Raw genomic sequence first — 12,375 nt, 5'->3', positions numbered from 1 at the left:
AGGCGCTTATGCCGCTGAGCTAAACCCCCAGCCCCTGCCAGATATTTCTGAAAGCACTAATACACAGAATATATGGGAAACACACACATACACAAAGTGAAAGACCCCCCAAAAAGTGGACAGCTGAAATGAATGGGCACTTCTCAGAAGAAGGACAAATAAATACTTAAAAAGTGTTTGGCATCGCTGGCTTTTAGGGAAATGCAGATTAAAACAACACTAAGGTTCCATCTTACCCCAGAGAGAATGCCTGTCATCAAGAAACCAAACAGTAACAAATGCTGCAAGATTGTTGGGGGAAGAGGAACCCTTCTTTGTTGTCTGTTAGAATGTAAGCTAGTAAAATCACTATGGAAATCAGTACGGAGATAAATTGAGTCATTGTAGGAAAACATGCACCCTGAGACCATAATGGTAAGTAAAATAAATCCACATCCAAGCTTAAGTATCACCTGGTTTCTTCTGTATGAGAACTCAAAGAGCAAAATAAAAGATAGGTAAGAAGAAGTAGGGAGATAAAGCTTTCTCAGAGGGATGGAGGAAGGGAAAGGGGATGAAACAAGAATTAAGATGCACATGCACCACCAGGCATGGTGGTACATGCCTGGGACCCTAGCACTCAGGAGGTTGAGGCAGGAGTACCACCATGAGTTTGAGTCCAGCCTAGGACCTTGTCTTGAGGGGGAAAAAACGATGTAATATACCAACTCCCCAAAAGGAATATAATCGTTATGTACTGCAAACATGAACTGTGCTAATAAAAAACAAAAACAAAACTACTGTCATCTCAGCATGTGTGTATACTTCCAAGGCTTGGCTGTCAAAGAGCAGTAACAACAGCCTGGTACTACGGGTTGTTTAGCCAAACTACAGAACAAACAAGGCAACAGTTACACAACAAGAGCAAGGTACGGTGAGGAGAAGCATATCCAGAATTGCTGTGCTAAAATGTCTTCTAAGGGGAAAAGAATGAGCTATGCAAAGAAACAGAAGGATGAAAGGCAACGGAAATGTACCTGTGAAAGTAAGTAGATGTTAGATTAGCAAAGATCAAGTGTTTAGAAGAAATGATTAATGAATGTGAAGAGAGACTAATGTAAAATATGTAAACCCAAGGACAGAGAAAAAGTAAACAGAGCTTCAGAAAAACAGCACACTTTTTTGGCTTTTTGAGAGAGGGATTCATTATTTAGTTCAGACCGGCCTTGAACTCACTATGTACCCTAGGCTGACATGAAACTCACAATCCTCCTGCCTCAGCCTCCTGATATATAAAGGATATACTAAGTAGGCTTAAAATGGCTGCCTGCTGAATTGGGGTGGAAGAATGTCAAAAGTCTGAGACTTGGAGGTCACTGCAGACACTGGTTGGAAAGCCAGAGGGTCTGTGTCAGGAGACTGAGGAGTACATTGAAGCCAAGAGGACCTGGACACATGTTTCCAGAAGACAGGAGCTGCTCCCAGGAGGAAGCAGAAGGGAAGACTTCTCTCCACATCTGTCCGTCCAGGCTCTACTCCTGTCGTGCCACCCACTTCTGGGGTGTCTTCCCTGTTTTCAGCCTGTGCCTCAGTCATCCAGACACAGCCAGAACTGTCTCCTGTTAATGTGCTAGGCATTTCTTAGTCCACTCTAGTTGAAATTACAATTAACTGTCACAGATGACGTATTAAAGTGCTGGAAAAATGCCACCAAGAATCTCATCCAGGGAAACTGTCTTTCAAAACTTTGATAAAACCAGGAAATTAATTGTTAGCAGACAGATTTGTTGTACAGTAAATACTAAAAGAAGTTCTGTGGGCTAAAAAACTTGGAAATTCAAATTGTGTGAAAAAGGACTACTACTGAAGATAACTATAATTATAAAAGACTAGACATGCATGTTTCTTTTTTCCCAATCCACTTTAAAAGCAACTGTATAAATTGTATATAATTAACTGTATGTAACTATATTGTTGGGCCTATAACATATGCGATACATATTATATTTGATATATGCCTAGAAATATATTTAATGATGACAGCACAAAGGAGATGGGATGGAATCAATGTTTGGTTTGTAACAACATATAGTTATACAGGATATAAAGAATACAGTTATACAGGAATAAAGCTTCTTCACTGATTTAAATCCAGAATCCATTCTGATAACATGATCATAGCCTCAGAGCAACCAGGGATAGAAACATGTTACTATGTAGAAAACATTGACTTAGTGCAAAAGACAGCAGTGAAAGAGGATTAGATTAGCAAGACAAGGTATAGATAGAACCAGCCTCGGCTATAAAGTGAACTTAAGTCCAGCCTAAACTGTATAGTGAGACCCGGTCTCAAAAAGACCAAAACATAGAAAACTAAAACTTTTAGACACAGACCCAGCTATTCAGTAATAATACAGAATGTGACTGGCTTAAATAAAAGAAGATACTTTTCAGACTAAATAAAAAAACAAAACAGCTGGATGCAGTGGCACATACTTGTAATCCCTGCTCCTTGGGAGGCTAGGCAAGAGGATTGCAAGTTTGAGACCAGCCTGGACGGTTTAGCAAAATCCTATGTCAGAATACAATGAAAGTCCAACTACATGCTAGCATCAGGAGAGACTTTAGAATCAAAGATGCAATGAATCTGGAAATTAAAGAATGGAAAGAATATCTCTCGGAAACAGTAGCCATGAGAAAGAGACTGTTCCAAGGTGCCCTTGAAGGAGGACTTGTCCAAAATCTCCTCTAGTAACTGTGGGCCGCCCTTGCCAGACATTCATAGAACTGAATCTCTAGATGCTTTCAGGGTCAACAGCACTTCAGCAGTGTCATCCATTTTAAGATTTTAAGTCTAGTCTAAGTTAAGTCTTAACGTTTTAAGAAGACTTCAGTCTGGTCTGGAGCGTAAGAGAACTCAGAAGACGGTTTGGCCCAGGTGAAGCAGTGTGCCCATTGGAGCAATTCCACTGGTCCACACTGTGCGCCATCCGTATCTGCAAAGGCCTTAGCCCACCGGATGAAGGGAAGATAGGGGAGGCAGAGCTGACTGCATTCTTTCCTGCACTCTGATTCTGGTGTTTCAGGGAGTAGAGTAGAAGACCGGTGTGACTTGTGAATTTGGCAGTATGAAAATGAGTAGTTGCAATTCTCATTCCCAGCTTTTTTCATTTTTATTAAAGATTTTATTCACACCTGCGAAAAGCTCTGCCATGAAGGAGACTGTGGACCATGCTCTCGCACATCAGTTATTTCCTGCAGATGTTCTTTCAGAACAAAGGTAAATCCTAAACAAAGCTAGAGTTGTTTTCATCAGTGCTTTTAAAATGGTGATTATGGGAGGAAAGGAAAGGTAAGCTCAGTTTTATTCTTGTCGTAATGTGTGTGATTCAATGACTCCACTCAATGTAGACTAACCCAAACCTACTACAAGGTAATTGTAGGGTAGATATGGAAATTCTAGAATTCAAGGCTCAAAAATTCATAGTGGGATTAAGGCAGGTATACAAATAGCATTACTAAATATAAATGTGAAAAGAGCAACAGTAGGCCTGTTGCAAGGAGGTAGCCTACTAAGAAGTTAAAAAGACATAGTCCACCAGACTGGCTTCACTTCCAACACCTGCTGTAAGAGACTGGACAGCTGCTAACTTAGAGCAGTCTGCCCGACTACCCACTTCTGATGCCAGCTGCAGAATCATTGGTCCTAAAGACCACCCACCATCAAGACTTAATTTAGTAAGACTCACTGAAAGCTGTTGGATTCATAGCTACAGTTTTATTACAAGGCAAAGATACAGATTAAAATCAGCCAAGGGAAGAAGACAGAGTCTGGGAAAGTACCATATACAGAACCTCAGTTTTCTTCTCCCCATGGAATCAGGACGTCAGTCTCAATGCCAGTATTGGCAGTGTGCTTGTTTCTTTTCTCAGTATCGTTATGCTTGGAATATTGCCACCTAGGGAAGTCCAACCCAAGTCTCTGTTGAGTGTGTTGGGTCTCTGGCATGACCTATGTTAGTCTACAGTTTCTCAGAGGCCTACTGATATACGTGAGACTTGAAGCCCTCACCGTAAGATTATCCAATTAGCCACCTTGCTCTGAAATTGTATTAAATTACAGGGCTGGGGATTTAGCTCAGTGGCATAAACGCCTGCCTGGCAAGCACAAGGTCGTGAGTTCGATCCTTGGCACCAAAAAAAAAAAAAACAACTGTATTAAATTATCCAGGGACCCAAGGTCATAGGCAAATAATCGTACTCCTGGCAGGCATGATGGTCCACTAGGCTTGCAGGTACCTTTTAGAGCCAACTATAAAAGCCAGCCTCTCTTTGGGAAATTGTTTTGTCAGTTTCTGCTTTCTGTCCTGGGTAGTTCTGATTGAATTTTGTGTTATAAAAGGGCATTTTGGAGTTAGGCCATGTATCCAGTTCTGAGTGTGTAACCAGAAGAGGCAGGACATGTTCCTGTAGAAGTCTTTGGATGGAATTTACAAAATGATGAGTTGTCTGCCCTTGACCTACTTCTGGACATTTCAGCGCATGTCAGCACTGTCCTAATAGAACATAGGCTAGGATAGGGACAGAATTCTAAACAATTGATTCTGTTTGTTAGAAATAGTGAAGGCCAGCCCAACAGCAGACTTACAATTGATTCTGAAGGTATATTCCAAAAATTGAAAACTAGCTTACTAGGTAAGCCTTAGGATATCAGCAAAAAAGAAAGGTAAAACTATTACAAGTTGTATAGGCATTTGTGGGTTTGTTTTGTTTTGTTTTTGTGCTCCTGAAAGTAATCTGTATGCATGATGAGTAGAAATTTTGAATGTTGTTATGGGACCACTTTTTACTTCATAAATAGCAATTAACATGTTCCCACTAACTTGAACCACTGTGCTTGTTTAACTGCCCCTTTCGGTGGCTTGTGTACTATTGGTACAAATGGATCTAATCACTTTTATGGTCTTTTTACTACTAATGAAGAGCTTCCTATGGAACATTCGTGTGTGTGTACGCGGGTGGTTCAAGCCCCCCGGCAGTGAGATACACAAATTGCGAGCCTCTGCAAAAATGTTAATGACCATGAGAAGCCTGGGGTTCAGCTTGATGCAGAGCATGTCCTTCGTATGGCGTGAGGTTGTAGGCTTAATTTCCAGGACCAAAAAACAAAAAAAGCTGTGAGAATTAGTAATCATCAGTTCAGTTTCTGCTCAGAGCTGCTCTTTGTGACCCTTGCGAGCAAGAGTTACAAGCACCTGAGAGGTGAAAATAATTGCTTTCCAATAATCCCGTTCTCTGCTTTCTTATCACTGTTCCTCAGACATTGTAATAGTGGACCTCTTGGCAGTGTTTCCTTGAAAAACTGTAAATTCAGTTTTTGCAAATAAGTCTTTTCTATAATTCTTGAAGGTATTTAACTATAAATGCAAATTCTGTTAAACCTCTTTTGACAAGCTGATGATCATTATCAGGTGTAATGGCACAGGCCTGTAAGCCCAGCACTTGGGAGACTGAAACAAGAGGATTGCTGCAAGTTCGAGGCAGCCTGGACTGCACAGTGAGACCCTGTCTCAAGAAAAAGGTGGTAATCAGCACCTCACTGTTCAGCCAGATTCTACATGAACACAGATTTTTTTTTCATGAAATGCTTTTTGAAATAAAATGAGTTTTTTCACTGAATTGAGTTTTCTTAAAGTTTCAAAGACTGTTCTTTTTATTACTTTGGCAGGGAGTCTTTGAGAAATATATGTTTTATCTTACTACCTCTTAGTAACAAATGATGTAGTGAAGTTTTTTGGCAATTCATTTTGAGTATTTAGAGAATCCTGCCTTACCCATAAAACCAGCATACAATTTCTCTGTGCAGTGCAGTGTTTGCATTGAGAGCAGTTCCATGAGCCAAGTGTATTTTGTAGCTAAAAAGCACATAGGGAGCTTTTCCATATCATCTGTCTCAGGAAACTCATTTTAAAATTTAAATAAGTCAAGAACCTTCAGTTTATTTCTCAGCCCCATTCACATTTGTTATCAGCTCTAATAGCTGCTTTGTAACATCAGGGCATTCTTAATAATTGAGAGTAAGTTTATTATTTGCTAATTTCTAAGTACCGGGCAACATGTAAATGCCATCAAAGCAAATTCAGATGCAGATGCCGGGCAGCCATCCAGCCTCTTTCAGTACCGAGGAGAGCTGATTTGCTCCCTGCACAGCAGCCCCGCAGTAGAAGCCAAAAGCCTGCTGGGTAATGCGATATTGGTTGCTCTTGAGTGTGCACAGAGGTTTACCTGTACATGGAATGGCACCAGATGATTACTTCTGTTGTTTTTGTGCTACTGCAGGTTGAACCCAGAAAGCACTGAGCTGTATCCCAGCTCCCGTCCCCATTTTCTTTGAGTCAGGGGCTTACTAAATTGCCTACTCTGGTTTTAAACTTAAAGTCCTCCTGCATCAGCCTCCTGAGTAGCTAATCTAGGTATATGCCACCATACCTGCCTTAACCTGTTTAGTGGGGAGAGGGGTACTGGAGACTCAACCCAGAGCCCTCACATTGTGCTGTATCTCCCGCCCTTTTGCTTGGTTTAATTGTTCGTTGAGACAGGGTCTTGCTAAATTGCCCAGGTTGGGGGCTGGGGATTTAGCTCAGCGGCTTAAGTGCCTGCCTGGCAAGTGTAAGGTCATGAGTTTGATCCCCAATCCCCCAAGATAGATAGATAGATAGATAGATAGATAGATAGATAGATAGATAGATAGATAGATAGGCAGGCCAGGTGGGCCTTGAACTTGCAGTCATCCTGCCTCTGCCCTCCTGCTGGGGTTTGGCACATCTGCAGTGCCTGGTTTATTCTCAGTTTTCCATCTGCTTTTGAGGGCTGTTTCTGTTTGTGACTGCCAGTGATTGTTCCTCTTTGCTTTGTACGCCTTTAGCAGCCCTTCTTTCCACTCAGACTCCGCGAGTCCTACTGGCTGGGCCTGGGGGTCAGTCAGTGCAAAGACTGTTCAGGGGTACCTCCATGAAGCCTCAGTGAGTCTGGGTTCCACTGTGAGTGGGGCATGGGGGTGTGATCTGGCTGCTGTAGGCAGGTGAACTTTGTCACATTTAGCATGGCCCTGTGAGGGGTGTTCAGTAATCCTTGAAACAGTTACAGTTTCTGTTTCTTTTTCCATAGGAGCTTCCCTGTACCAGTCTCAAAAGTGAAGGTAAGACCTAAAAAGAGAATGAATACATTTTCTGGGATGAAAATAATGTTCTGAAGCTTAATAGAGGACTGAGTTGTGTATTTCTCAAAATTTAGCAAAGATACAATGAAAATTGGGACATTACATTGTATAACTTTTCCCTCAAAAGGTAAAAAATTATACACATCTGTAATTCCAGCATTTGGGAGGCTGAGACAAAGGGAGCAGCCTGGAATATGTGAGTTCAAGGCCAATCTTGTACTATATAGTAAGACCCTGCCTAAAAAAAGAAAGAAATTATAAATTGAATTCTAGTTAATCAATTGCTAATAAGTTGGGACTAAGTGTACTCATATCTACAGCTTACTTTAAAATATATTTTAAAAACTAATAAGTAGGAAAATTGGTAGATATATTTTTAAAAAGTAAGCATGTCAATGATAGAATCTTTGTGATGGGTATATAAGTATTCACTGTAAAAGTTTCATCTTTTTGATATGTTTGAAATTTTCATATTAAAATGTGGTCAGGAGCAAATAATACAACTTTTTACTCACTGACTTTGATACTTGATCTCCTTAAGGTTTTTGTTGTTATTGTTTTGGTTTCTTGGGACAGGGTCTCGCTTTGTAGCTCAGGCTGACCCTGAACTCTCTATATAGTCCAGGCTGATTGTGGACTTGCGGTGACCATCCTGCCTCAGCTTCCCAAGTGCTAGGATATCAGGTTGCACCACCACGCCTGACTCCCCTTAAGTCTTTTAGGACTGCTAGGTACCTGAAACAGCCAGCAGACTTGTGTTTTGGGGAATTTAGTTTGTTTTTGTTTTTGTTTTTTACAATACTAGAGATGAACCCAGGACCTTGCACATGCTGGGCAAGAACCCTGCCACTGAGCTATATCACCAGGCCCCTAGACCCTTTTTAACTTTGAGGCCTTCCTCAGTTCTTGATTCTGATTTCCCACTCTATTCTGCTTCTATCGCTTTCTTGATAGCTATCACGTTGTCTTGTTTACACTGAGCTACATCCTAACCTACTTTTCTATGTTTTGAGATGGGATGTTACTAATTGTACCAGCTTACTCAAACCTGAGATCTGTCTGCCTCAGCTTCGCAGGATGCTGAGATTACAGACCTGTGCCACCACACCTGGCACTTTTTAACACTTTATGGTAAAAAATAAATTGTGTGAAAGACTCTTAGAGTGAACCTCACAAACCTGTCGCGCTTCATCAGCTGTCAACATTTAGCCTCCTTGCTCCCTACTGCTCATTTTTGTGGATGTACTTTGAAACAAATTTTAAGTATAATTTCACCCATACATTTAAAAAGCGCCCTAGCCTGCTGTTGGTTTTTTTGAGGTAAGAGTTACATAACGTTAACCTCTTAAAACTGTATGGTTTGGGGCTGGGGATTTAGCTCAGCGGTATAAATGCCTGCCTTGCAAGTGTGTGGTCGTGAGTTCAATCCCTGGTTCCGATTAAAAAAAAAAAAAAAAAAAAAAAAGCCTGTATGGTTCACTGCTGTTTAGTACATTCACTGTGTTGTTCAGTGATCACCTCCATCCAGTACCAAAACATTTGCCTTGCCCCGGAAGGAAATCCTGTGCTTACAACCATTCTTTCAACACCTGCCCCGTGCAGCTGTGGCTTTCTGTCTCTGTGACTTTTTCTTCTCAGAGTATTACATGTAAATGGAATCATGAGCCAGGGATTTAGTTCAGTGGTGTAAGCACCTGCTTGACAAATACAAGGTCATGAGTTCGATCCCTGTACCCTCCTGTGCCCCCCAAAAAGAAGAAAAATGGAGTCATGCAGGGGTTTTTTTCTGCTCCCTTCATTTAGCATGTTTTCAGAGTTCATCATATTGTCCCATTATGTCAGCACTTCATTTTTATTACTGAATAGTACTCCATCTTACCCTTTCCATGGTTTTTTCCTTTTTAATTGGCCTTGGCAGATGCTACATTTATGTGTGACAAGCGGTGTAATAAGAAACGGTTGTGTGGACGGCATAAATGTAATGAAATATGCTGTGTGGTAAGTGGGCTGTCAGTAAGTATCACCAGCTTCCATTTCCCAGACCTGGCTCTGGACGCCTGTGCCTTCTGAAACGTGGCGCAGGTTCAGAAATCAATTACACATGTCCCTGAGTGGCAGTCACAGAGCATTTACAGCCCCTGCATCCACTCAGCAGAGAGACAGGCTGTCTTTGGTCATCAGCTGTACCAAGAAGTTGGCCAGGACACCCAGTGGCAGCCTGGAGGAAAAGGAGGGCGAAGACACAAGGACACAGACCCCAGACGCTGGGCCGCTAAATGGACAGACACACAGTCTTCTACAGGAGCTGTGTGTTATCCCAGCACAGGCTGGCATAGGTGTAGCATCTTGAGCTTTGGGTTTCCTGTGTGCTTTGGGCTAGATCGGTAGCCAAAATGAGTGTGATAGGGTTTTGTGGTCGTCATTTTCTATCCTGAGGCCTTGTACATGCGAGGCAGGCGCTCTAACACTGTGCTACATCCCCAGCCCTTGTTCAGATTTTGAGGGGAGACTTGATAAGTTTTCCGGCTGGTTTAGAATTTGCAGTCCTCCTGTCTCAGATTCCAGAGGAGCTAAGGTGACTGGAGTGGGTCACTACACCCAGCCAAGTATTATATTTTTTAAGGGAGCAGGTTTCATTTATTTGAAATATTTATTTATGTATATATTTAGAGAGATACACAGTAGAGTCTGCCAAAAACAAGTATACACACTTCAGGAAAAGAAAAACTTGTATAAATATTTTATTTTATTATTTATTTTTTTTTTAATTTTTATTTTAAAGAGGGTAAAATTAAACACAATAAAATAGGACGTAAGAAAGCAATATAAGAGATATAAATTTCAAAGCTAGACGACCTGAGATCTTCACTATCATATTGTCTCTTGTTTTCTTCCAAATAGTTGTCCATGTCTTTGCATACAGAGAATTCATACAAAACAGCATAGTATAAAACTGATCCGAATAGAATGAGGAAGGCATTTAGATCTTCAAAATCAGACAATAGAGAAGTCACTAATGGCTGTTGTAATGTCTCTCGTTCTCTTCAAAATAGCTGTCCATACTTTTATGTAGATTGAAGTTCAACAAAACAAAACAGGCAGTGGGGGGCGGGTTCTTTGGTTTCCCGGGGCCCCCGGTCTCAGCATGGTGCGTGGCCCAGTAAACGCCAGTGGCTCTGTCCTGGGCCACTAGAGCCTATTTTTGTCTTTTTGAGACCAGGTTTCACTTTGCAGTTCAGGCTGGCCTAGAACTCAGTAATCTTCCTGCCTCAGCCTCCCAAGTGCTGGGATTACAGGCATGTGCCAACATGCCCAGCTTGTATAACTGTTTTAATTCTACATGTATTGAGATTAATGTTACCTTTGGGCTGTACTGTACTATTATAAGAGGTACTCAAAGTGGTAGCTTCCAGACATTTATTAGTATGGTAAACTGCTGCTTGGGTAACTTGGTCACTAAGATTGCTGCAAACACACTGTCAGTTTCTTCTCTAAGGGCTTGGAGTGTTGTGGGATGCAACATCCTATAGGGTAACATCATCTGTTGAGAAAGCACCATATTGTTTTTCTTTTCCTTAAGTATGTATGCATTTTCTTGGTGGACTCTATAGATGATTAAATGGATAGATAATATATTTGAGTATATATAAATATACACATGTCTACAAACAAGGTATACAATACCAGTAACTAGGTTATACATACATATATGAGTTGTATATAAAATACAAAATTATTTCAAAATTGTTTATATTGATAAGGTGAAGATTGATGAAATTGTGCTTTATGTCAAGATTAAGTCACTATTCAAAGACCTAAAAACTTCTGATGATCAAAAATTTCAGAGAGGTACAAAAGCAGAGACCAGCGTAGTGAGTCCCGTATGACACGTGTAACATCTGGCTTGGGAAGCAGTCAGCTCACGATTAATGTCCCCAGTGCTCCCCTGGGTATTTGGCAGCTATTCTCAGGCACCATTTGATTTTTGAATATGTTGAGCTTTGTTGTTGTTCTTGGTTTTGTTTATGGAAAATACACAGTGGAGGCCATTTTGTCAACACGTGAAGATTTCTCCTTTCAGGATAAAGAGCACAAGTGTCCTTTGATTTGTGGGAGGAAACTCCGCTGTGGTCTTCACAGATGCGAAGAACCTTGTCATCGAGGGAACTGCCAGACATGCTGGCAAGCCAGTGAGTGTCTTCACTGTATACTTTAATACAGGGTTTTCTAGAAAGTCAAATGTCTATTTTTTTCAAATGTTTATTAGTAAGTGTTAGGAATGTATAATGATTACATTTACCATGGGGAATTGGTAAATGGACATAAAGACATTTTAAGAAATTTAGGGTTTTGTTTGTTTGTTGTTTGTCTTTGTGAGACAGGATCTTTTTTTTTTTTCTTAATCGGTACCAGGGATTGAACTCACGACTGCCTGCTTGCAAGGCAGGCGCTTATGCCGCTGAGCTAAATCCCCAGTCCCTATGAGACATGATCTTGTTAGGCAGTTCAGGCTGGCCCTGGGCTCACTTTGTAGCCTGGTCTCAAACTTGATCTGCCTGCCTCAGCCTCCCGATTGCAATTACAGGAGTGCACCACCATGCCCAGCAAATTTCGGGATATTTGAGAGATTGGTTTGCTTAGGTTGATATGGATTGCTGAAGTGAGCCTTAGTGTTTCAGGTATGTTGAGAGGTTTCTAAGGTGTCCTTAGTGCTATGCTGGCCTCTGAATCTACACAGTTTGAAGTGTGAGCAGTAGCCTGAGACGGCATCATTTTCTGCTATCTGCCTTTATTGTTACTTCACTGACAGTCTGTCAGCAATGTTATTACACAATAAACTTTTGGGTCTTGGAACTCATTTGTATTCTTAAAAATTATTGAAAGCTGAGTGTGGTGGCACACGTCTGTAATCCCAGCACTTGGGAGGCTGAGGCAATAGGATTGCTGAGTTCAAGGCCAGCTTGAGCTATATAGTGAGTTCAGAGCTATCCTTAACTATGTAGTGAGACCCTGTCTCACAAAAAAATGCTTATTGGGGAACCCAAAGAGTTCTTTATATTTCTACCTTATTAGAAGTTAAAACTGAGAAAAGTCAAAAACAGTTTATTTGAGTTTGATCCCCAGGACCCACAAAAAGAAACAAAAAACAAAAAAAATTTATTATTCCATGTTAAAAT

The 12,375-nt window shown here is 41.0% G+C and overlaps 1 protein-coding gene across 4 annotated transcripts in view; it reads left to right on the top strand.

The window, feature by feature from the left end:
• Nfx1 (nuclear transcription factor, X-box binding 1) overlaps window positions 1–12,375 on the top strand; it is a 66,973-nt gene that overhangs the window by 35,347 nt on the left and 19,251 nt on the right. For all 4 annotated transcript variants that reach the window (XM_063226610.1, XM_003470831.5, XM_063226602.1 and 1 more), the window contains exons 10-13: window positions 3,162–3,259; window positions 7,147–7,177; window positions 9,117–9,196; window positions 11,280–11,388. In XM_063226610.1, the coding sequence (XP_063082680.1) occupies window positions 3,162–3,259; window positions 7,147–7,177; window positions 9,117–9,196; window positions 11,280–11,388 (318 nt within the window). The remainder of the gene's footprint in view (window positions 1–3,161; window positions 3,260–7,146; window positions 7,178–9,116; window positions 9,197–11,279; window positions 11,389–12,375) is intronic.

This window comes from Cavia porcellus, unplaced genomic scaffold (assembly GCF_034190915.1).
Source record: "Cavia porcellus strain 051 isolate PalLab524CR breed Dunkin Hartley unplaced genomic scaffold, mCavPor4.1 scaffold_1, whole genome shotgun sequence".
Lineage (NCBI taxonomy): Eukaryota > Metazoa > Chordata > Mammalia > Rodentia > Caviidae > Cavia > Cavia porcellus.
This window is presented reverse-complemented; position numbering and strand designations above follow the sequence as displayed.